At 46.2% G+C, this 22,507-nt stretch overlaps 1 protein-coding gene across 1 annotated transcript; it reads right to left on the bottom strand.

Annotated features, from left to right (window-relative positions):
- Positions 1 to 36: 36 nt before the first annotated feature.
- On the bottom strand, positions 37 to 21,734 carry slc6a15 (solute carrier family 6 member 15). The gene is made up of 12 exons (XM_086209724.1): positions 21,572 to 21,734; positions 19,148 to 19,660; positions 12,582 to 12,739; positions 11,809 to 11,935; positions 11,366 to 11,547; positions 6,897 to 7,007; positions 4,958 to 5,199; positions 4,151 to 4,349; positions 3,219 to 3,411; positions 2,769 to 2,928; positions 2,217 to 2,379; positions 37 to 1,266 (listed from the first exon to the last, which is right to left on the bottom strand). The coding sequence occupies exons 2-12, from the start codon at positions 19,446 to 19,448 to the stop codon at positions 886 to 888; spliced, it is 2,217 nt and encodes a 738-aa protein (XP_086065850.1). The 5' UTR covers positions 19,449 to 19,660; positions 21,572 to 21,734; the 3' UTR covers positions 37 to 885.
- Positions 21,735 to 22,507: the final 773 nt, after the last annotated feature.

Raw genomic sequence — 22,507 nt, 5'->3', positions numbered from 1 at the left:
CAAGAGCAGCAAGAAGAAACACAGCATCAGGATATGGACCGTTTCGGATTTTTATTTTTGACAGGGGGGAAAAAAAAGACTGCATTTGAAGCCATTTCATGGAAAAAAGTATTTACAAGGAGGACTCGGCCCTCACGAACATCGACGGCACATTAGTAAAAAACAAAGATGAGAGTTAAGATTTGAAGTGCTTGTGAACCTTAAAAACATGGTGTTCTGATATCCAAACTATTCAGATAAATATATTTATAATATTTATATTATATTTACAGAATACCTTAAATATACAACATCCATCATGTATTCTATAAACATATATAAATTACTTAGGCACACGTTTGTCTCAAACAATCATGGGAGTTCTCTGGGGCCGTGCTTGCGCTGTTGCTCACGGTTGGGTCTTCATGAAGTCCGTAGCAGCTGCACCGTCACGGGCCGGCAGTCGGAGGGGTCCTAATGTACGGTTCTGACAGCACGGACGGGCCACGTCCCAGCCTGACCTCTTCACCTCCTCACCCGCCTCTTTCCTGACTCCTCTTTGCCAATTCTTGTTCAAGTAGTTGAGCGTCCACCTTATTGCTTACACCTCTTCTCTCCTGCAGCTTGACGAGGAGGAGGGGCGAAGGGCTGGAGGAGGCCAGAGGTGAGTTAGGGATGCAGCCCAGGGTTAGACGTTTATTCCCACACCTTTTTAATTTTTTTTTAAGGTAGACAGTTGTAAGGTTCAGCGACAACAAATAGGAAAGCAGCTACAATATCTACAAGGAATATGCATTACAAGTAAAACATACAGTGATGATACAGCCAACGAAACGCACGCAGAGGGCTAGACAGGGAGGAGCGGCCAGGCGGGACAGCCTGGCAGGACTCGCTAGGATGGTCAGTCTATAAGTCCGACTCGGGCATGTCCGGCATGTCGGCCATCAAGTAACCAATACCGTAGCGGCCATTTGGTGCAGTGTCTGCATCAGGACCACCGCCGCCACTCTGCTTGCGGTAGATGCTGTTTCCGGGCATCGGTGAAGGCACCTCGCTGGGAGACTTGCCCTGGATCAGGCTGGTGTCGTCATCCTCCCCCGGCCGGGCGGTCTCCTTTATGATGCGGCCCTTCTTGTAGGAGACGGTGGAGATGCCGCTGTTGTTCTCATCGATGATGTTGAAGTAGCGCAGGCCGAAGACCACCGGCACGGGCATGATGGCCATCACCACCAGGGAGATGCAGACGACAATGCCCCATGGAGGGAAGCCCAGCTTCTGCTCTCTGGCCTGGGGGGGAGACACGAGAAGGAAGAGTTGGTGCTGACGGAGGGCAGATGAGGGGATGGAGGGTGAACCGACAGCGGATTCATGAGGTCAAACAGAGAAATGTCTCTTCTCTTTTACATCACTTTTTTCCAACACATCTATTTTTTGCATAACTAACAGCAGACAACGTGGACACACACACACACACACACACACACAAAATCAACAAATGCAACAACTTGCATAACAGGCCTGAACTCACTGTTCTTGCCTCTTGTGTCGCTTTATTAGAGCTTCGCCTTTTTTCTTGCTATAAAACCAAAACTGCGCCACAGAACGGCGTGGACAAACTCCTCTGAGCTGATAATTTAAAGTAAGGAGTTTCTCCTCAGGAATGTTGGTGAAAACAATCGGTTCATTACTTCTGCAATCAACTCAAGAGTTACAGAGGAAAAACTTTTGGGATTTCTAGGAGACTGTGAGGGGCGTTGATCAGTAACCTCCTACATTTTAGTGTTAATTTACAGCTGTAATCAAACTGCATGTCCCATTGATGACGATCTTCTCCTGAAGGAAACTCCTGCTCGTCAATGCTTCACTTCAGATCACGAGAGAGAACTCAGACGTGGACCAGGCGAGTCCACCTGCTCTGGCCCGATTATTCAGGACCAATCGTTTTGCTGACTCAGGTAACACAAGTCAGCGTGACACACGTTCTTCATCGTGTTGGAGAACCTGAACAGCTGTTGAGCTCAGAAACAGAGAAGATCTTCTGTGGATCCTCCAGTCAGTAACTGGAGCAAAGGCCAGCTCGGACATTACTTCCTGTCGATTGTCTGAGGAACGTCTAAACATGTTTATGGTTTTTGTTTTCAGGTCATTTACTTTGAACCCTTTTATTCACTTGTTCCCGATTTATCTCCAACTTCCACCCCCGACTGATGGCTGGTCCCAGCAGGGCCCTGACTCACCTCGTCCTGTATCCAGGCACTGTAGCTGGGCGGGGTCATTATGAGCTGAACGAAGCTGGAGCACAGCAGGACCAGCAGCAGGATGGGCGTGATGTACTTCCACATGTAGTAGTAGAAACGGTACGGCGTGAAGCCCAGCATGTCCTTCAGATCTTCAAAGAACCTGAGAGAGAATTCACAATAGCTGCGTAAACCTGCTGACCTTTAGCTGCTGTTTGAATAAAGCAACTCTGCGCTTCCAAAAATACATCAGTCCGACCTCCGGGTCACAACCTGAGAGTATTAATAACGACACCGAGAGTCACTTGATTTCTGCTTCGGTGAGACCAGCTGGGTTTGTGCAAATTATGAAAGAAAATCGTTTGAAACCTAACAGCCAAAAATGCAGGGTTACTGAGGGAAAAAGCTGCGTCACATGCTATGAAAGACGATGTCCAAATAACATTGGCACAGTTATTAATCATCCTTTATGCTCCTTGTCAATAATCAGTCATGTGACTTGGAATCAAAACAGGTGAGACGTTGAGGTATCCTGTTCTGCTGTGTTCTTACTTATCGATCCCGTAGAACCAGGCGATGGCCATGTTTTCCAGGATGACCACGATGAGCAGAGGCAGCGTCGCCGAGTAGTCGTCAAACATGGTCACAAAGTAGTTCCCTGAGCGCTGCACGAACAGGAGCCCGATGGAGAATGCCAGCACACAGCATCCCACTGCAGGAGAGGAGCCAGGAGGTGTTTAGCTGCTACACACACACACACACACACACACACACTCTAACACTGATAGGTCCGTTATTAGCAGACAACGCCTGCATCTTTGTTCAGGTCTGCTGGAGTTGCATCTCCTTCCAGCCGTGCATGGGCTTGTTTCTATCAATCATCCCCTTCACTTTTGAAAGATTTCCCAACATTACACAGACACCCCAGTATTTGTTGGGACCTGTGTGGTCCGGGCTGAAGTGATGCTCCCACGCAAAAAAGCCTGTTAAAACTTGTCTGACCTGTGAGGAACTCCTTGCGGACTTTGAAAGTGTCTATCAGAGGAGTTAGGATGCCCTCGATGGTGCCAAACATGCTGCCCAAGCCCAGGTTCACCAGCATGAGGAAGAACATCACGGACCAGAAGGGGGAGGCCGGGAAGTGGGTCATGGCCTCCGTGAAGGCGATGAAGGCCAAGCCTGTGCCTTGGACAGCCTGGGGAGGGCAGACAAACGAGACAGACGGGTTCAAACGGGAGACTTTCCTCCTGGCAACCAGGACCTTTATCATCCTTGAGCGGAGGTGGGAACAAAGCTGAACCTCAGACAGAGCCTCAGTTCCTGGGTGAAACACTGATGACACCACTCTGTTCCACCTGCAGCTTCTCTCACAGGAAAGCTTCTATTGTGAAATAGAGCAGACAGACGTGTCTTCAGACTGCGTGGTGGCACACAGTCGCCAACTTTCTACACTGGGATTGTTGATAGGAAACTTTGCTGAATTATCTTCGCAAAAATTAAATGAGAGAGACGAAATTTGGATCACCAGTACGTGACACTGGTTTGTTGTCTAAAATGGCTGCATGCCAGACAACTGCTGACACGGTGTAAAACGAACATAAAGACGAGCACAGTGGTGCTTTTATTTTGAAGAGAGAATTCATTTTCATGCAAGTGTTTCACCAGGTGTCAACACATCCAGCTAAATATTACTACAAGGGTACATTACTAATGGTTGGTTAAAGCTTAGTTAACGAATGTACCTAGTTATAATTTACCAGTGGTGTTCAGGTGAACTTCGCCTGCAGGCTAAGTACCTGCAGCTCTGCATCACCTGTAGTGTGGCTGGTGGAGGCGAGTGGTAGCGCATGTCAAGACCGTGGTCAACTCACAGCCAGAGCTTTTATGACCTTGTATGAAAGACGAGAGAAGACGCTCTGTCTTCTCGCGTGTACCTTATTCAGCTCGTCCTCAATGCTGCAGGTTTCCAGTCCCAGTGTGGAGAAATCGTTCTCTTTCACCCGCTGGATGACATCTATCATCAGACGGTAGTCCTCAGCGCTAACCTGGTTAGCCTGAGTGAGGTTGATGTGGTGGGGGATCAGGCTCTCCTGGATGCCGTTCCCCAACAGTGCCACAATCCTTTTGGTGTTCCTGTGAAACGGGCAGAAGTTCAACATGTCAGGTTGGTCTGGAGACAACATGTTTAGAGGACTGGACCGGTCAAACTGACCACTTCTGGTTAGCTCTCTGCTAACAAATGTAGCTAAATGATCCCATTCTTGTATGTACTCGTATTTTGGTGGTGAAGAGAGCCGATTTACGCAGCTGTAAAATGTTATCAGACCAATTCGATCACGTTGTAGTCGTGAAACGGGTCGTTTCATGGGGTTGAATGGCTTCAATTCAATTCCTCAACTGTTTATCAGTTGAGGAGTCAGGGGAAAATAGTCTTTTGGGGCCATAGTGCATCGTGTGATGTCTGGGGGACAGAGGTGAACAAGCTTTCTCAGTGTACGCAAAAGTCCAGGATGAGTCATCAAAAGTCTGACAGAGACTTCGGTCTTCAAAAACCCCTCTGATAGTGATTTTAATCTATATTGGGCATCTATCAAGAGATAAATGACACATGGTTCAAACTCTTAAAACATACATTTTTCATCTCATGGTGCTTTTAACACTGGAACGTCTAGATTATCTATCTGATGCTGTACAGGAAACCCTGCCTATAAAAAGCTGAACAAGAGGAAGCTGCGACTCACAGTTCCACACATTTGCTGTTCATGATGTTGGCTTTGAAGCCCAGCACGGCGAACACCACCAGGGTGGCCAGCACGGACGTGAAGAAATTGATAAAAGACACCAAGACGGCGTCGAAGTGGCAGTTGTTGTCCCTCTTGTTGTAGCTGGAGAAGGCGATGACTCCTCCGAAGCCGAGGCCCAGGGCGAAGAAGACCTGCGTGGCCGCCTCTCGCCACACTTTGGCCTCCAACATGATCTCCAACTGCAGCACAGCAGAGCAGAGTTGCTTGAGTGAACGCACCTTTACCTTTGCCTGAATGTAGATGCGGTTTATCAAGTGGAGCTGAAGTATCATCAGAACATAGTCCACCCAACATTTCTGATGCTACTTGTCCAGCAAAATCCCTCAGCAGGCCAACATGCCTGAAACTAAAGGCTCCTTAGGACATTTTTAGGGTCATAATTCACACAATTTGAGATCTTTTTCACATCCATATTGTAGGACTTATAGGAGGGAAAGTCTCAGGAGTACTTGCTCAATAAATTATTCACATTTTTTTTTTCTTCCTGCAAACGGTGCTCCAAAGCTGGTAGTGAACCACCTCGCCCAGTGCACTCAAGTGCGCGCTCGCTGAGGCAGGGCTTTCTGAACGTGCACTTACTGGTTTTAGATCAAACTTACGTTGTTTTACAAAAGTTTTGATATTTTTTTAAATAGAAGACACACACAGACACACACGCAGTAGAGCTCTGCACCTATTTTTTTGCATTAAATCCATGGAAGTTGGCATCACCACTGGTTTCCCTCCGCTGGGAATTTTGCACAGATTTTTTTGATTACAGCAGAAGAACGATCTGTGGTGAACGGATGCTTACGTATGGAGCTGGCACATTTTGTTCAGCGAGACGACATTCACAAATCGACAGTACTCTATGATGTAGCCTAAGTACAATCAAAGTGCTGTTACGCTCTGAACGCGCAGCACCGTTAGCTTAGCCCTTCTGTTTTTGCTGGACCTCTGTAGTTTTCTTCTGCCCTTTTTAAGTTGCATGAATTCATGTCTGATGTGTGAGCATTCATCACTCACTAAACAAACATGAAGGTGCAGATTCTCTTCCCCCTGTGCGCAGGCTGTTGGTGTAGCAGCAGCTGCATGACTGACAGCTCAAAGTTTCACTCGCTAATTTTCTGCTACAGGAGCCGGGTGGGTTTTTTTCTTTTTTTTTTCCCCCTGAGCACTGAGACAAACGCACGCAGTGGGACTTTGATGTCTGCCGGTACGTGGAAGATGGCAGCAGAACGTGTGCTTTGAAGTAGTAAGATGTCAGCCGGAGAGACGGAGCAGACGCACCAGACACGCTGCTGCTGTGAACGAGTCTGCTCAGTTACATAAAGCCACAGACATTCCTGTTTCCATGGTGAGCCGAGCTGCTGCCGACGTGATTCCACAGCCTGACGAGCCATTGGCCTGTCTCTGCCGAGCAGTCAGCCAATCACAGCGCAGATTAATCTTTAGGTCTCAGACACATGTTGGTTTGTTGTTGTTTTGTTTCAAGTTACTGAACACATTTTTCCAGGGACTGACTGATTGTGCTCAACTTCCTGGTGGTGGCTCAGGGTATTTAGGAGTAACATTCAGTTCCTGACACGCGGTGGGCTCCTTAGTCAAGTAAATCTGAAATAATCAATCGATACGTTCATTTGCAAACGACTGAATAATAATTCTGGTCATTTCTCAGTCAAAATACACATTTGATGATTTTGACATATTTTTGTCAAACTTTATATCTTTGGATATTTGATGGACAAAACAAGAGTCTCAAGCAAAATGTAAAAATGAAACGTTTCCCTCTGTTCCCTCCCTTTATCTATCAAGAGGCCATAAGGGAAACAGCGAGGAAACGTTTCCTTGTTGCTCAGTGGACGCTCAGAGGGATGCTGAGGTGGCAGCGGCGTACCTTGGGGGTGAACATGTGTCGAATCCCGTCCACGGAACCCTTCAGCAGCAGCGATCGAACCAGGAAGCAGATCAACACCACGTACGGGAACAAGGAGCTGAAGTACATCACCTGTAAGCAAACACAACCTCCTGTCACTGTCACTGTGCTTATTTACCTTCACCGCGTCTGTCAGCAGGGGTGCTCATACAAACTAGAAACCCTGAGTCTCCACTATCGAGTGTGAATGAAATCTGACATCTTGAGCCACATCTTCACCAATGGGTAATAATTTGAGCCTCCATCGCAAAAACATCTTCTTACGTTGTAGTTTTACAGACAAGAAGTAAATCTTGACGGCTTTGTAACTCCTTGTTCCTGACATTTGGCGTGGATTTCTTCCATTCAAGTCTTGGATTCATTTCCTGCATGTAACATGTGAGGGTAAGAACATGCCATGAATGAAACCAACTGTCTGGATGACTTCAAGAAAACAACGACAGCCGCTTCAGATCAGGAAACTTCTCCATGTCCCCGGATCCAGGGGGATGGAAGCATTATCATCCATTAGAAGGGAAGGCTTTGCTGCGAGATGACGGCATTTTGTTTGACCACCAAAGTCTTTTCAGGACATTTGTGGCAAATTTGGACAAAGATTCACTAAACAGGCATCAAGTTGTCCAGTTCCCTGTAAACTAAGTTCTTTGCCCAGTATGGAAAAATTTCCCTCAAGGAGTTCCAGAGATTGTGTGAACAAGGATGCGGGTACCCGGAATCACAACGCCTCTGGCCTACGTCACTCGGCAACACAGAGCCATAAAAACAAAATCATGCAGAGATTTGTTTGCTTTGGGAGATTTTGGGTCTCAGATTGCGTTTGTTTACGGCTGTGTTGTCTAACTAATATTAGCCAGGTCCCAGGAAGCCATGCAGGGCCTTTGTCCCGTGATCTCCCTTCATCAGATCCTTGGTGGGTCTCCTCTCTTGTTGAGTTCCAGACTGCAGATCACAAACGTGAGGCTTCCTCTGCTGTGGGAGGGCGAAGACTTGAGTCAGCCACTACCCAGTGACGCGTCAGATCCTCGCAGGACTGGCAGTGGGGTGTGGATGCAGCCACTGGGGAATGCTTTTAGGTTGAGTCATCAGTAAAGCTGGTGATTCAGAGGCATGGCGTGTCCTACACCATGGTCCATACGTACTGTAGCACAACCAGAGGCCCAGAAACGGCCTTCAGAAACATTCATTCATACTTGTTAATGATTTCCTTCCGGAGCTCGGAGGCAAAAAAAAAAAATACATCGGACATTGTCACAAAACCTCTTTGTAATTTTCAAACTTGTTGAGATATTTGTCTTCTACTTTTAGAAGCTCGCTCCTTGTAAAATCACATCGGGGACGTCCCGAGGGACCAAATCTACTTCCGTCATTCCCAGAGAGATGTTTAAGAGCGTGCTCCTTGACAAGAACACTCAACACTGTGTTGACATTCCCAGCTCAGAAAGCCATTTTAGTCTTGAGCTGCGCAATAAAATCAGTCCAACAGAATCAAAATCACTTTTATTTTCATTTTGTATCAATATTCCTGCTCCTAGTGTTGCTATTATACCACAATGGAACGCAACGTAATTGTTCAGTGACTCACTTTGTCAAGTATCACAATAACGTGATGCCAAGTAGTCAGACATGAGTACTGCAGTAGGCAGGACGTTGTACTGTATGGACATACTGTATATTGTAGTAAAGTTGTATTACATGGTGAGGTTCCACTGTATCACTCTCCCTCGTATTTACCTTTGCTTTGTCATCTCAAGCGGGTCTGTTGGTTGATCACTAAACGGTGGCCTATGATCTGAACTTTGTTGTGATGTCCCAAGTCTTACTTTGAAAATCTTCCTCGCGACATCCTTTACTCCGTCTTGTTGAGGAACACAGTTCTGACCTTGGCCGCCACACGTTCGCCACCATAAGCGAATATCTGCTCTTTTGTAACATCGGTCTCATGTCATATCTCGGAGGGAATTTTATGCGTCACGTAGGCAGATACGTGAAGGTCAGGGTCTGAGAACTGCAGTTATCTTCGTAAACTGATGCTTGGCGTGAGTTCAACCACTTCACTCCTCGTCCGTTCACATCATAAACCACCACCACCCCCTTTTTAGCCACACTCTTGACAATCAAGCCAAGCTACAGAGCGCGTATAACCATGGTAACCAAAATGATCCCTTTCACGCCCACCCACACACACAAATGGGAGAGAAATGCAGACTGGGGTGAGGATATTCCTCGGAAAAGGCTTTTGTGAACAAAAGTGGTGAGAGGACATTAATATTCTTTTGTAGCACACGCCGCCGATTAAACTTCAGAGAAGGAGAAAGTTTGAGCTTGTTTCTGTGCTAACTGGCTCAACAAGCCATCCACACACACCAGGTAGTTGGAGGACAGCCATTTAGCTCCAACTGCAATAAATTGGTAGCAAGACTGGTTTTTAAGCAAAGAAAATTAGTTCCCACACAGTGAAATGCCTTTATATATTAATGATTTTGCAGGGTGCAGAAGAAGACTTGAACCTGCCAGTGTAAACCGGTGATAATGACTGACAATGATTGTGGTTATCAGTGACATGTTTTAACAGGAAACAAGATGTGGTGAGGAAATGAGACTGTCTGGCCCCGTGGCAGCCAGCGAGATTAAAGCACCTCTGTTGTTAAGGGCGTCCATCTTGTTTGGCGCTGCATTCTACACAACAGCTGCAGACAAAAGACGTCAGCTCGGTGGACCCGTGCAATGAGCTGACAGCTGCTGAGATAAGACCCGAGCTAACGTCAGTGTCCAGATTACAGGTGGTAGAAGTCATGTGGCCACTGACAGACACGTTTCCTGCCATTACAAGAAACTACACTTCCAATAAATGTTTCTCCTACGCCAAAAAACTCCGTCTTTTCCAGCTAAAATGTTGACTGACCTCGAATGAACCCTGATTTAATTTCTTTAATTTTTACATTACAACTTTAGGCCAACAAACATTAAGAAAAACATCATAATAATCTGTACAGACACCCTATTTTTATCAGTTAAAAAGATGCCTCGGCTAAGTTAGCAAACAAAGAAAAAAGGTGCTATGGCTCAGTTAGCAAACAAAGAAAAACAATTCTACGGCTAAGTTAGCAAACAAAGAAAAAAGATCCTATGGCTTAGTTAGCAAACAAAGATCCTATGGCTAACTTAGCAAACAGAAAAAAGGTGCTATGGCTAAGTTAGCAAACAAAGAAAAAAGATGCTATGGCTAACTTAGCAAACAAAGAAAAAAGATCCTATGGCTGACTTAGCAAACAGAAAAAAGGTGCTATGGTTAAGTTAGCAAACAAAGAAAAAAGATCCTATGGCTAACTTAGCAAACAGAAAAAAGGTGCTATGGCTAAGTTAGCACACAAAGAAAAAAAGATGCTATGGCTAAGTTAGCAAACAAAGAAAAAAGATGCTATGGCTAAGTTAGCAAACAAAGAAAAAGATGCTATGGCTAAGTTAGCAAACAAGGGAAGAAAGATTCTCTGGCTAAAATAAAGTAAAAAAGATGTGATGGTTCAGTCTGCAAGCTGAGGCAAAAATGCTTGTAATCCTCCATGCATTTCTGCCATTAGGTCTCTCTCACTGGGGGCAGTTAGAAAGCTGCCTAACACTGTGAAAAGGTCTGAGTTTAATCCAAAAAAACAGTCTCTTCCTAAACCTAACTGAGTGGTGTACCGACCCTCACGTCAACAACATCACAATTTCAAGTTCAACCTCGGTCAAGTGGGTGAGTCCTTATCGTTGTTTATGCTTCATCATCTGACTTCCTAAAGCCGTTTTGACAAAAAAACTTTGTGGCAGAAATCCTTGAGGGCAAACTTCTCCCACAACCAAAACATGAATCAGTCAAATCTACTGTATTCATACGTTCTGACCTGACGCTGTAACTCGGGCCTGGCAGAAGAAGTGGGGATAATAACGGAATCAAATGACTCCAGCATCAAAGCTTTATTCCTGGGAGATTAAAAAGAGTGGCCATTTTTCCAATTAGCACAGGCTTGACTGTGACCTTGTCAGTGCACGACTAATGCTCGTCATATGATACGAGCAAGCGCGCAACGATAAAGTTCACCTGTAAAGACGAGAGGAGCGGGGTGAGTCTGCAAGCAAACACTAACCTTTAACCGGTGGGGCTAATCCTTCCGGATGCTAGTCACGCCACTGTCAGCTCAGCTACGCTAGGCTAGGCTGAGCTACAAAATCCCACTAAAGAATCACATGTGCTCCCAGGCTGGCATCTATCATGAAGACATTCGTCCACTCACATAACAGTGGACAGGTACACATGTACTGTAGGGTGCGGTGTGGAGGATGAGCGTCCAGGGCAACTGCCGTTTCCTTTGTTTTCTTACACTCTTGATCTCACGTGTCTGCTCCCAACCTGCAGGGGTGTAAGAGGTCGCAGAAAACCAAATCCTCCATACCTTCCCAGAAGACTGAATTCCCTTGATCATGGCGAGGCACACCATGGACCAGGCCGCCAGTAGGCACAATGTCATCTTCCAGTTGAGTCCTCCACCCTCAGAAATGCTGTCAGAGATGTTCAGGGCCTCTCGGTACCAGTAGTAGGTGGTGGCCGAGCTCTTCTCACACTCCGGCACCACGTCTACGAACAGATCCACACACAGCTCAGGATGTTGCCTTTACATCAACTGGTTTACAAAGGGTATTATTATATAAACCCATATTACACTGGTACCACAGAGGTCTCCTTCATGGTGCCAAATATTGGTACCTAAAAGAACTTTTGGGTATGTGTATACGGAGGCGGGCTCAAGTACTGCATTCCAGCTCGCAGTACCATTTATAGTTGGTAACTGGTCAGTGACTGTGGTCTCAAAATGATCTGGCTGTGGTTTAATCTTACATGTACTGGTCTTGTTTTTGACCAGTGGACACTCGTGCCATGGCAAAGGCTGCTGGAAGGACTGGGAGAAGTAGAAGAGACTCCAGCTGATGATGACATTGTAGTAGAGAGCCACGAAGAAGCACACCTACAGGTGAGAGAGACACATTGACTTCAGACGCAATATTAAATATGCAATCTGCCCAACCAGCTACTCACAGCCCTTTCTCCTTCGTATACAAGAGGCTTTTATTAAGGGGGGCAATACTTTACTATACGATCTGCAGAGCTGATTTGAAAACACAAGGCAGCAGGAACAACATTATATACACGTAGGATGCAGGATTGTCAATCAGTGCAGTCCGGGTTACCGTTTGATGTGAAGAAATCATTGAAAACTAACAAAAAGACTGTATATAACAGGAATTTTACTTATAGTGTAGGTACAGCACAGAGATGATGTTAGCGTAGCTAGTGACACGTGGGAAAAGGAAGCGCTTGATTTACAGCCTTGGTTTTTCAGAATAAGGCTTTCACAGCCAGCTCTGACTAATCCATAACCATAACAAAGCAATGCTGCTTTTATTTTGAAGGCGTGCTCACTAGATGGGAGGTGATTTTTTTGTAGGCACCACATGCATTTTCAAGGACTGACATAAATAAATGAAATCATGACTAAAAGGGGAAGTATGATTGCTGTCAATCTTGATACCACGGTACATCGCTACTCCCCCAACAATACCTGATGATTGTGGGCAGGTGTAGCGGATGCAGACCCCGAGTGTTGGACTCACCACACAGCTGGCGAAGCCGATGCCCCCAAGTCGAGGGCTGATGTAGTTCCACACCCCGATGCTGCCCCGGCGGATACGCTGTCCAACGGCAAGCTCCAGGAAGAACAGCGGGATGCCAATCAATACCAGGAGGATGAAATAGGGCACCAGGTAGGCACCTGCAGGTGGAAACAACACGAGTCACACAACACGAGTCACGATGGAGGGCACGCCAGGGAACAAAGGGAAACTGTGGGTCTTGTGGCCCGGAAACCATTTTTCACCTTTTATCTGCGTCTAGCAGCTCGTTTTGTCTCACACAACGAACACAGTGGCCTTCTAAACTTGAACTATACTTCTACCTAATGCTCCCCGGTGGTGACACATTTGCCTAACAGCCCATAAAACCCATTGAGTATCAGCCTCATTTACTCTCTTCTTGACACACACACACACACACACACACACAACAAGACAGCTCTGCTGTGCTGCATCGGTGTGTCTCCATCTAGGCGAGGTGAAGGGGTGTAATCAAATAATTCTGTAAACCAGGAGAGGTAGTGAAGTCTAAAATTACCTAAATCACAGTGGGATTAACTCTGCTGCGCACGACAAAGACGATATTCCTCCCTGGAATGAAGGTTTCAGGGCGAATGCCTGATATTAAAACAGCCTCTAATCGTGTGTTGCAGTCAAATACGGGAGGGCTCGTCTCTTGTGACAGTCAGTGTGCTCATGAGCGCTGCAACTGCCAGGCACATGACAGCTGAGAGAGGAGCGGAGAACCTTAAATCCTTTGTTCACAGAAAATGGCCGGTGGTTAGATCTGCTCTCTGGCAAGGAATGTATGCTGCAGCGTGGGCCCTCAACAGACAGACCAACGCATCACGTCTGGGCTTCTTTAAAAAAAAAAACAAAAAAAAACGGCTGCTCCTGTCGCACGCTCGCACTTTGTGAAGTTACCTACAACTGTGACATCACTCCGCAACCACAGAGAAAAGAGCTATTAAAAAAAAAACACAACTACAACTTTTGTGACAGTTTCTCCCTCACCCGAGCTAAACTGCGAGTTCACTGGTGCATTGACGCGGCATGAATCAATGACGAGAGCATCAACATATCCGTGTGTGTATTGTTAAGATTAGTTTCAGCAGCGTTTATTGTTTCACGTGGCGGGAGGTTCATTGAGATCCTTTCCTGAGTCCTGTTGTCCCTCCCAGGTGTGGCTTGTCTCACACACAGGACGTAAATGTGTGTGTGTGTGTGTGTTGTGTCTATCTGTTGTTTTAAGCATTTGCGTAACTCTGCGATTAGACCGTCTTATTCTAGTTGACTCTGGGAAGAGGCTCTGACATCAGTGAGCATCAACCCCCCCCAGTCGCCATTGTTTTCAAAACCTCAAAAGGTTGGAACTTTGTTGCACTTTGATGGCTGATGAGAGGACATCTTAAAATAGTTTTCCACTCCACTTCTGTCACTGAACATGAGAATAAAATAGCCGGTTCATCTCGTCTTGCTTTCACCATTGCAAACAATTCTTAAATCAACAAGAAGGCGTGGCGTGGATGGTTAGCATTCATGTGGTGCTGGCAGTCCTGAATGATTCACCAGTTGTGACAATTATCTGAAAGAATTCAGCGCTGCATGTGTTTGGGAGAAACAACAACTCTTGCACTTTGGTTTCATTCTGCCGCACCAGATGGACAAGGACCACACTTTGGCTACCCGGTACTGCAACGAGAGCAAGAACTGCAACGTGTACAAAAATACAAGGTTACAAGAAAAGTTCCATGACACAGATGTTGACCGTACTCTTGAGTGTTGGCACGCTAACAAAATTAGCTTTAAAAAAGAAAGCGAATGAGGCCAGGACTGCAGGTCTTGAAGTTTGGGACAAGTCACTGAGCCGCAAACCTCCAGGTGTAGAGTTCAAGTCCCTGAAATGTTACCACTGTTGAATCTCCGGTTCTCTGGGTTTCTTTGATCGTTTTGTAGTTAAATGCCTGAAAGGAGATCCACAGTTGACTCAACTCATTGTTTTACCGTTGGTTTGTTTTTTGTCGACGGCATAAAATGTGTCAGTCGATACCACACTTGTAACTTTTGAGTCAATTTCTTTGTGTGGAAAATGTCGGGCGCTAACAGGCTGCTAAACAAGACTCCAGAGGTTGTTGCAGACATTAAATGTCCACATGCATCGCAACAAAAAAAACAAAGGCGAAAAAAATCCCCTGACTTTTGGTCAGTGAGTCTGAAAACGACAAGCTTGCTCGCTAGCTTAGCTAAAAGTGTTTGGAGATCATTGAGGATTCTTGATACCAGACACAGCTTTGTTCCCCATCGCTCCTCTTCCCCTCTCAGGTTTTCCAAGGGATCACGAACACGAAACACAATCGAGTTGAACAACAAAACTTCCAACTGATCCTTTTTTCCATTTCAGGAACAGCAGATGTAGGCGGAGCAAACCCATCCAGCTTTTGTATTCAGGGCATTAGCTGTTAAGATGTTTCACACCGCTGGTTTAGTTTCATACACAAAAATATCCAGTCTTCCAAACAGTTAAATTAAATGTTTAAATGAAACGCAGTTGTTTCATAAATATGAGATATTTTCCTCTCAGAATGTGCGGATGATTGACAACAGAGATGGAAAAACAGACAAACACATTTCAAGACTGTTCTGGCTGCTTGATTTGAGTCCAAATTAATTCCAATAAATGTGAGAATAATTGATTTCTTTAATGACATTGAAAGCACCATGGTTTAAAAATAAAACGGCAGACATTAGATGGAAGCTTTTAGCACTGGACAGGAAACGTGAACAAAAAAAACCCCCTCAACCTGAATAAATTAGGGAAATTAATTAATTAATCTGTTAGTTGAGTGGCGCTGGCTGACATTTCATCAAAGCCAACAGAAATATCCAACACTTGCTGGTTCCAGCTTCTAAATGAAAGGATTTTCTTTTACACGCCCTTCGATAAACTGGGTGGATTTTGCGCCGTCGATGGTTTCGTTTAAGATACTGACACACAACTTCCACCTCCACAAAAGGATGGAAGGCAACAATACACACACACACACACACACACACACACACACACACACACACACATCCTTGCACTGATATCTTTGTGAGGACTTTCATTGACGAAATACATTCACTAGCCCCTCCCCCTAACCATCTCAGTCCTCACTCCGTTGGTTAAATACGTATTCTAGTCCAAGTACAAGAACACACACACACACACACACACACACACACACACACACCTGCTTAAGTTCCAGATCAGCCATTTTAATCTAATTACGCTTGAACACAGCAGGGTGACCAGAGCCGTTTAAAACAGACCTGAAAACAAGACTGCAGCAGCTTGTACACACACACACACACACACACACTCTCTCTCTCTCTCTCTCTCTCAATCAACATTTTGGTTTAATTTTTGCACATGCTCCTATTTAACATGTAGTTCTTTATTATTCACCACAGCCCTCCATCTTCTAAACGAGTCCACTTCCACTCTCCTCCTCCCCCGAAGGCGAAGTTGTCTCTTGCTGAAGTATGAACCTGTTTTACTGGACATTTAATTGAGCGCCACAGAGACGACGTTCCTTTGTTCTCCTATGGGGAAATTATCATGGCGAAGGCGAAACAACAATCAAGCTCATTTTTACAAGTGAACCCTGCTTTATGAGTTGTGATGCGTAAATTCAGTCGTTAGAAGCACAAAGCTAACGTTGAGCGACCAACGGACGCATGACGCCACGGCACCACAACTAACTTCAACCAGCTGTTTTCGGTGCGATGGCGTTTTATGATCCGCGTCAGCCTCTGCAGGCTGGCTCATGGACGCACGTGGCGGTTCCAGAAGAAAACTTGAATGCGTCTAAAGCTGACGTTGACCCCACACCTCGTATGAGGCGTTCAACTGAAAGCACATTCAAAAGGACATTGCTAGCACGTGTTCACACGCCACTTTATCTCAATACGAGTTTCAACAACGTGAATTAATGTCCGGGTTTTCAGAGTCACTCCTGAAACACTCTCTTTTACTGCTGAGCTTTACAACATCAGCACCGAGTAAAGGTGGATCGTGTAGAGCTCACATCTGTCACAAGCGCAGGGTACAACAGCGCTAGGCCACTATTATCAGACTTGTGCATTCTACTAAACCTCTGATTACAGTCGAATACTCAAACAGAGGAAGAGAGTGTTTTTTCCGTCTAGCCAGTTCGTCTGGCTGTAGATGGTTTCATTTAATCAGCTTCCTGGAATCAGTCAGTGGCTTTACATAATCTCCAGGTGGGCGGCGTGACACCTTCCCGCGTGTCTTCATACATACACACTGTGCCACGTGTCCTCAAAGAACCGTCGGCTCGTGTGAGGGCGGTGTGAGAAACGCTGCTTCAGTTACAGCCGGGGATATCAGACTGTGACCAAGAGCACCAGAACGGCTCACACGATGGTTTCCTGCCTGCTGGTGGATAATTAGCTTATATTATTCAGTCACGCCTCTGTGTTTGGACCCAGATTCTCAATACTGACGCCATCAGACGCCATGCAGGTGGAAATGAACCACCTGAACAAATATGAAACAGAAAAAGAAAAAAAAAAAAGATGCAGAATAGGTTGAGTTTTTGTGTCCAAGTGGATCCTGTTGATTCGTCTTCAGGGCATGTTTGACATTGTTGACTATGAAGGACACAGAGGCGCTCCTCTGTTGAGATTTACCAAGTTCATCTGCTAGTTAGGTTTTACACATACTGAAAAAAACGCATGTAAACACTTTGACTTTATTACTTCCAAAACATTAACGCATCAATCATGTATTTATAGCAATGTTCCCTAATCATATACAACAGATGATGGACCCCCCCCCCCCCAAAAAAGGACATTTGAACAAAAAAACTCAGCTGATTCAAGTGTTTGCAATCCAACCAGAAGACAGACAAACGGCAGGGACAACAAATCCTCCTGGGCGGGGTTAAGAACCGTGTTTGATTTGAGGACTTTCACGTTCTCTCTCGGCACATCTGCACCAACAAGCACTGTCAAAAACAGCCAAGCGCTCAATTTGAGAAGTGAGCCGTTGGGGAAGCTGAGAGGAAAGTGGAAGACTGCAACTACTGTTTTCTGAGAAAGTGGAATCCAATCATCTGGTGCTGTTTACATACGTGAAACAACACTGCTGTACACATCTGTCCACACACGGGGGTCAAGTATCACCGACATGCAAACAGCATCTTCTGAATAGTGAGAGTCGGCTATAAAGGAATGGTCGAGGTGCGGCGTAGACCTGCACACACACCTCTGTCTAGTTTCCGCGGTATTAAGAAAACCCCCTCCGTTTATCAGAAACTGGACGGAGACGGCTCCAGGTCAAACTCTGGGGGGGGGGGGACTGGGAGGTGGAGTGATGCAATGATGCATTGTGGGTGTGGCCTCAGTCATTAAGTGCACTGTTCACTCTGCTTCTGTCAGTTTGTTTTCATCCACGACATTCGTACTGTTTGGTTGTTACGGGTCACAGCACAGCTGCTCGAGTTTCACCGCCGTCGAAACGTTTGTCACTGAAAAACCACAAAAACTAGAAGAAGGCTGCATAACGAGTAAAGGTTTTAACTTCCGAGAGGATTTTTATACAAATGTGTTGACTTGTCAGCTTGTTTTGCTTTTATACTCTACACTTGTATTTTATGTACTTTTTTTCAAAATAAACCAACTAAACGTTGCTCTGTGGCGTTTATGCCGGCGTGAGAAAGGATCGATCCGTAAATGACTGTTTGAAATCAGACCAATGAGTCGGTGTTGTGCTGCGCGTCAGTCCCCAGAAAACACACACACACACACACACACACACAGACTCGGCTGTGTTTTATCATTTTTCAGGAGTTCTCTCCAGCTCATTTTGAGATCCTTATGTTACTTGTCTTGTGCTGATGAAATGCAAATTTGCATAAAAATCAGACATTTTGTACTCAAGTCTGACATGAAAGTGTGTGAGTGTGTGTGTGTGTGAGATGCCTGCTGGGTTACTGCACTTTCCCTGTAACTTCGCATTTAAAATCCATTCCTATGGTACGCGTAGTTCAAGTGTCTGTTCCAGCTCAGGGACGCGGTAAAGTAACGTTCTGCTCATCAAGAATTCCTGAGGCGGACCTTGAGATGTGATGACCAGAAGTCGGACTGTCGGTTTTGAACAAACCGCCGAGTCAAACTCACTCATTTAGAACAGAACATATTTGACTTTTTGTTTCAAACTCGTGTCACGGTTGGAAACTCCGTGTGTTTTCTGTCTCGACGGTGGCCGTTCGCCACAGTTGAGGTGTGGTCACTTTCAGTTTTACGTCCCTTTCAGACTCCTGAAGTATCCATCGAGTTTACCACATTGTTTACTTTAAGTTCAGTTTAAAAATAAAACCAGAAATATAACGTTGTAAGTAGCAGATGTAGAAGTCAACCAGTCAAAGCTACATGAAGCAAATAAAGGACTCTTTCCAAACTCGTCATGGTTCCACCAAAGACCAGTGGAACTTTTCTGAGACTATTGGCTGTTAGCAGAACCGAGCGTGCGGGAGACTCACCCCCTCCGTTCTTCTGACACAGGTAGGGGAACCTCCAGACGTTGCCCAGGCCTACAGAGAAGCCAACCTGGGCCAGGATGTACTGGAGCTTGCTGTTCCAGGCCGGGCGCTCCTCTTCCTCGCCATCTGAACCCCCTTCCTCCAAATCGCACTCTTTCCCTTCACCTTCATGGTTGTTGACAATCAGCGAGGTCTTCTTGAAGGAATCGTCGCAGGCGTCCTCGTTGGAAAGCAGGTCTTTGACAGACTCTGTGACATCCTCGTCAAGCTCTCTCTTGACGGCCTTGCTGTTTTTTGGCATTTGATAAAGCAAGCAAGGGCGAGGGGTGGAACGTCTTTTTGATTGGCAGGCTGGAAGGGCAGAGTGGCAGTAAAAAGTCCCTTTTTTTTCCCAACTTTGACCACAAACCTTCGTCAAAGAGTGAGTAGGTGTTTGGTATTTGGAAGAGTTTGTAGAAGTTGAGTTTTTTGTGCTTTTTTAAAAATTTTAATTCGTCATGATCACCAAAATATCTGTGGAGCAAAAAAAAAAAAAAAAGGAGAGAGAGAAAAGAAAAGTGAGGAAACAGCCACGAGAAGATCATGTCAGAACTCCGTCATTGAATTTTACGTCTCTGTCAGATGCTTTGAATTAACTTATGAGTGAACAGCAAATCAATTAAGAAAAAAACAACAACTGTAAATGATGGAAAGAAAAACCCCTTTAACAGCCAGAGGCAGCACAAACCGCTCACCGACGTAAACTGCAAGGGTCCAAAAACAGAGTCAAATCCAAGCACTTTCAAGGTCTAATGGCGGAATTTTTGTCCAAGTCAACAAAAACGGTTACATTTGGACCAAATGTGTGGAACCATAGCCAACGAGAGACTGCTCAACAACTTCTACCAATGCATCCATTTGAGTCGACACTTAACAGTTGATCACACTTTTAAGGGAGAGAAATACTGGAGCTGCATGTCCAAACAGCTGATGTGGACCATTTCTATGTCTCCAGGCCCCACCTGGACCCCCCCCCCCCCCACACACACACACACACACACACACACACACACACACACAATAACACGAATGGCTCCATGGTGGTTTTCTAAGGGATTAAAAACAAACTCCAACTTTAGTTGTTAGTTAGTGACTCAAGCTCCTTTTAAAAGGATTGAGGGTTTTTTTTTTAATTCAAGGGTTTTCAAGGAATTCCAGCACCTGCGGGAACTGCAGGGGAGAAGCTGACTGTTGTTGTTTCAGTTGGGGTTCTACTTTAATTTCACATCAACTCTCCTCCTCATCATTGCATCAGATTGTGTCCTGACACAAGAACTGAAATGTGGCCTGCGGACAGGCGTTATTATTAGTGATTTCTCACATGGAAGTCACATGGTCAGAACAGCAACCATGCTGGGGGGGGGGGGGGGGGGATGGGGTAGTCAGTTGCCCTAAAAACTGGGCCTGTGAGGAACATTAGCCTGCTTGTGGATGACGAGGACGGGGAGGTATCACGTCCCCAGCCGCCTGAATAATTGATCTGGGAAAAAAGATTTGCATACCGACCCAAACACTCCTTTTCCTCCGCAGCTGCTGCACGAGGGGTGGGGGGTTGGGGGTGTGGGCTGAAGTAATATCATCCTCCAAAATAAAGCGGGACCCCATGGATGTCAGACATCGTCAGGCGGCCTGGGTGGGGACGCGCCACCCGCCCGACAGGCGCGTTAGAGATGCGCAACGTCAGCCTGCCGGCGTCCTTAATGCTACATCTTTCACTGTTATTTGACTAGAAACAATAATGATAATGATAATAGTAATTATACATTCCCGGAAACCTCCCCTCCATGCAGCAGAAGCACAACATGTCTCCCGCCCGACTGGAGGATTAAGTGATTAGTAGATTTCCTCCACCGCCTCCAGATTAGCCTGGTTTGAACGAGGCAAAGGCCGCCGTGGCGTAATTCAGGCAATGATGCTGCAGTTCGGCTGGAGGAACCTGCATCCGTGACCAGAAAACCAGGCGGTGATGTTTCATTTGATAAACTGGGAGGGGGGGGGGCAAAAATAAAAACCAGCACCCCTTCCTGTCTGTCTTCACCCTCCTATGTCTCCACGTGATGACGAGGTGATGGGGAGGGAGTGCAGATGGAGGTTTTGCTTATTTATTTATTTTTAAATAAGATCATTAACAAAAGAGAAGAACCAAACAAGTCAGGCCGCTGCCGTGCGGCTCGCCGGTCCTCCTCGCGGAGTGATGCGCCGGTCGCTCCCCCGCCCCGTCCGTCTGTCTTCATGACATCCATGCGAGGTATTTCATCATTCAGCGGCTACATCCTGCGGACTGGTACCCTAGTGCGCCCCCCCCCCCCCCCCCCCCCCCCCACACACACACACACTCGCCGAGTCTGTGGTAACGCCCGGGGAGGATGCCGGGCGGCTACTCACCGGTGAGGAGTACCAGCTGTCGGGTCCCGGGATGAAGCGTCTCAAGGAATGAAATTGTGAGAGCACATGCATGGGGCAGACATAGCGCTTCCTTGCTCCGTACCTCTCAGAACGGTGTGCTCCCGACAGTCCCCGCCGCCTTCACTCCTTTAGCGGCGAGCGAGGAACACGACAACCGTCCGGGGGGGAGGGGGGTGGTGCCTCACCGCGGGCGCGCCGGTGACGCGCCCCAGTCAGTCTCCTTTACCTTAAACCTCTCGCCATTTGTTAAGTCTCATCTTCTGAAGTGAAGTACTAAATATTAAGCCTCCATTTATAGTGGCATAATCAGTCTTTAAAGCGTCTTTCTGTTGTAACTCCCCCCTGTTGTCCCAGTTGGTACGCTCCACTACTACACAAGGGGGCGGGCTCATGGATGAATGCAATGTGCCTCTGTTTATAAATGCTCTTTCCTCTCGCGGGGTTTTCTTACCTGCCCTTTACAAAACTCGATTTGTTTTCCATCAGTGGTTTTCATCGCATCCCGCCTCCTCAGGTGTTTCACCTGTCAATAAAAGCCCGGTTTGATTGATTTAGAGGGTTTTTTTGTGGTCAAGGTCGGCATTTTGCGCGTCATCCACCGCTCAACCACGAGGCTGCAGCGGAAACAACCCTGGTGTCGGGAGACGGTGATCTCAAACAGAAACCTAGGAAACTATGACACACGAGGGCTAGCGAGCTAACGCTCTTAGCATGTGCTTCACACAGGAACCCCAGACCTCAACATAGATACATCTCCGATGATTGTGATTTGTGAATGCGATTTTTAATCCACTGGAAAACCACAAATCTGGCCGCTGGCTGGACATGAGCGTAAAATTAATATCAACGAACCAGAAAAATTAGTTTTATATGGAGAGAGAACAAGCTCAGCAGGCAGGTACACATTAGAAAACC

This window comes from Aulostomus chinensis, chromosome 7, assembly GCF_037954235.1.
Source record: "Aulostomus chinensis isolate RoL2024-O1b breed Wild chromosome 7, RoL_Achi_v1.0, whole genome shotgun sequence".
NCBI classification, from domain to species: Eukaryota; Metazoa; Chordata; class Actinopteri; order Syngnathiformes; family Aulostomidae; genus Aulostomus; species Aulostomus chinensis.
Note: the sequence above shows the minus strand (reverse complement) of the source record. Positions and strands in the feature narration are given on the sequence as shown.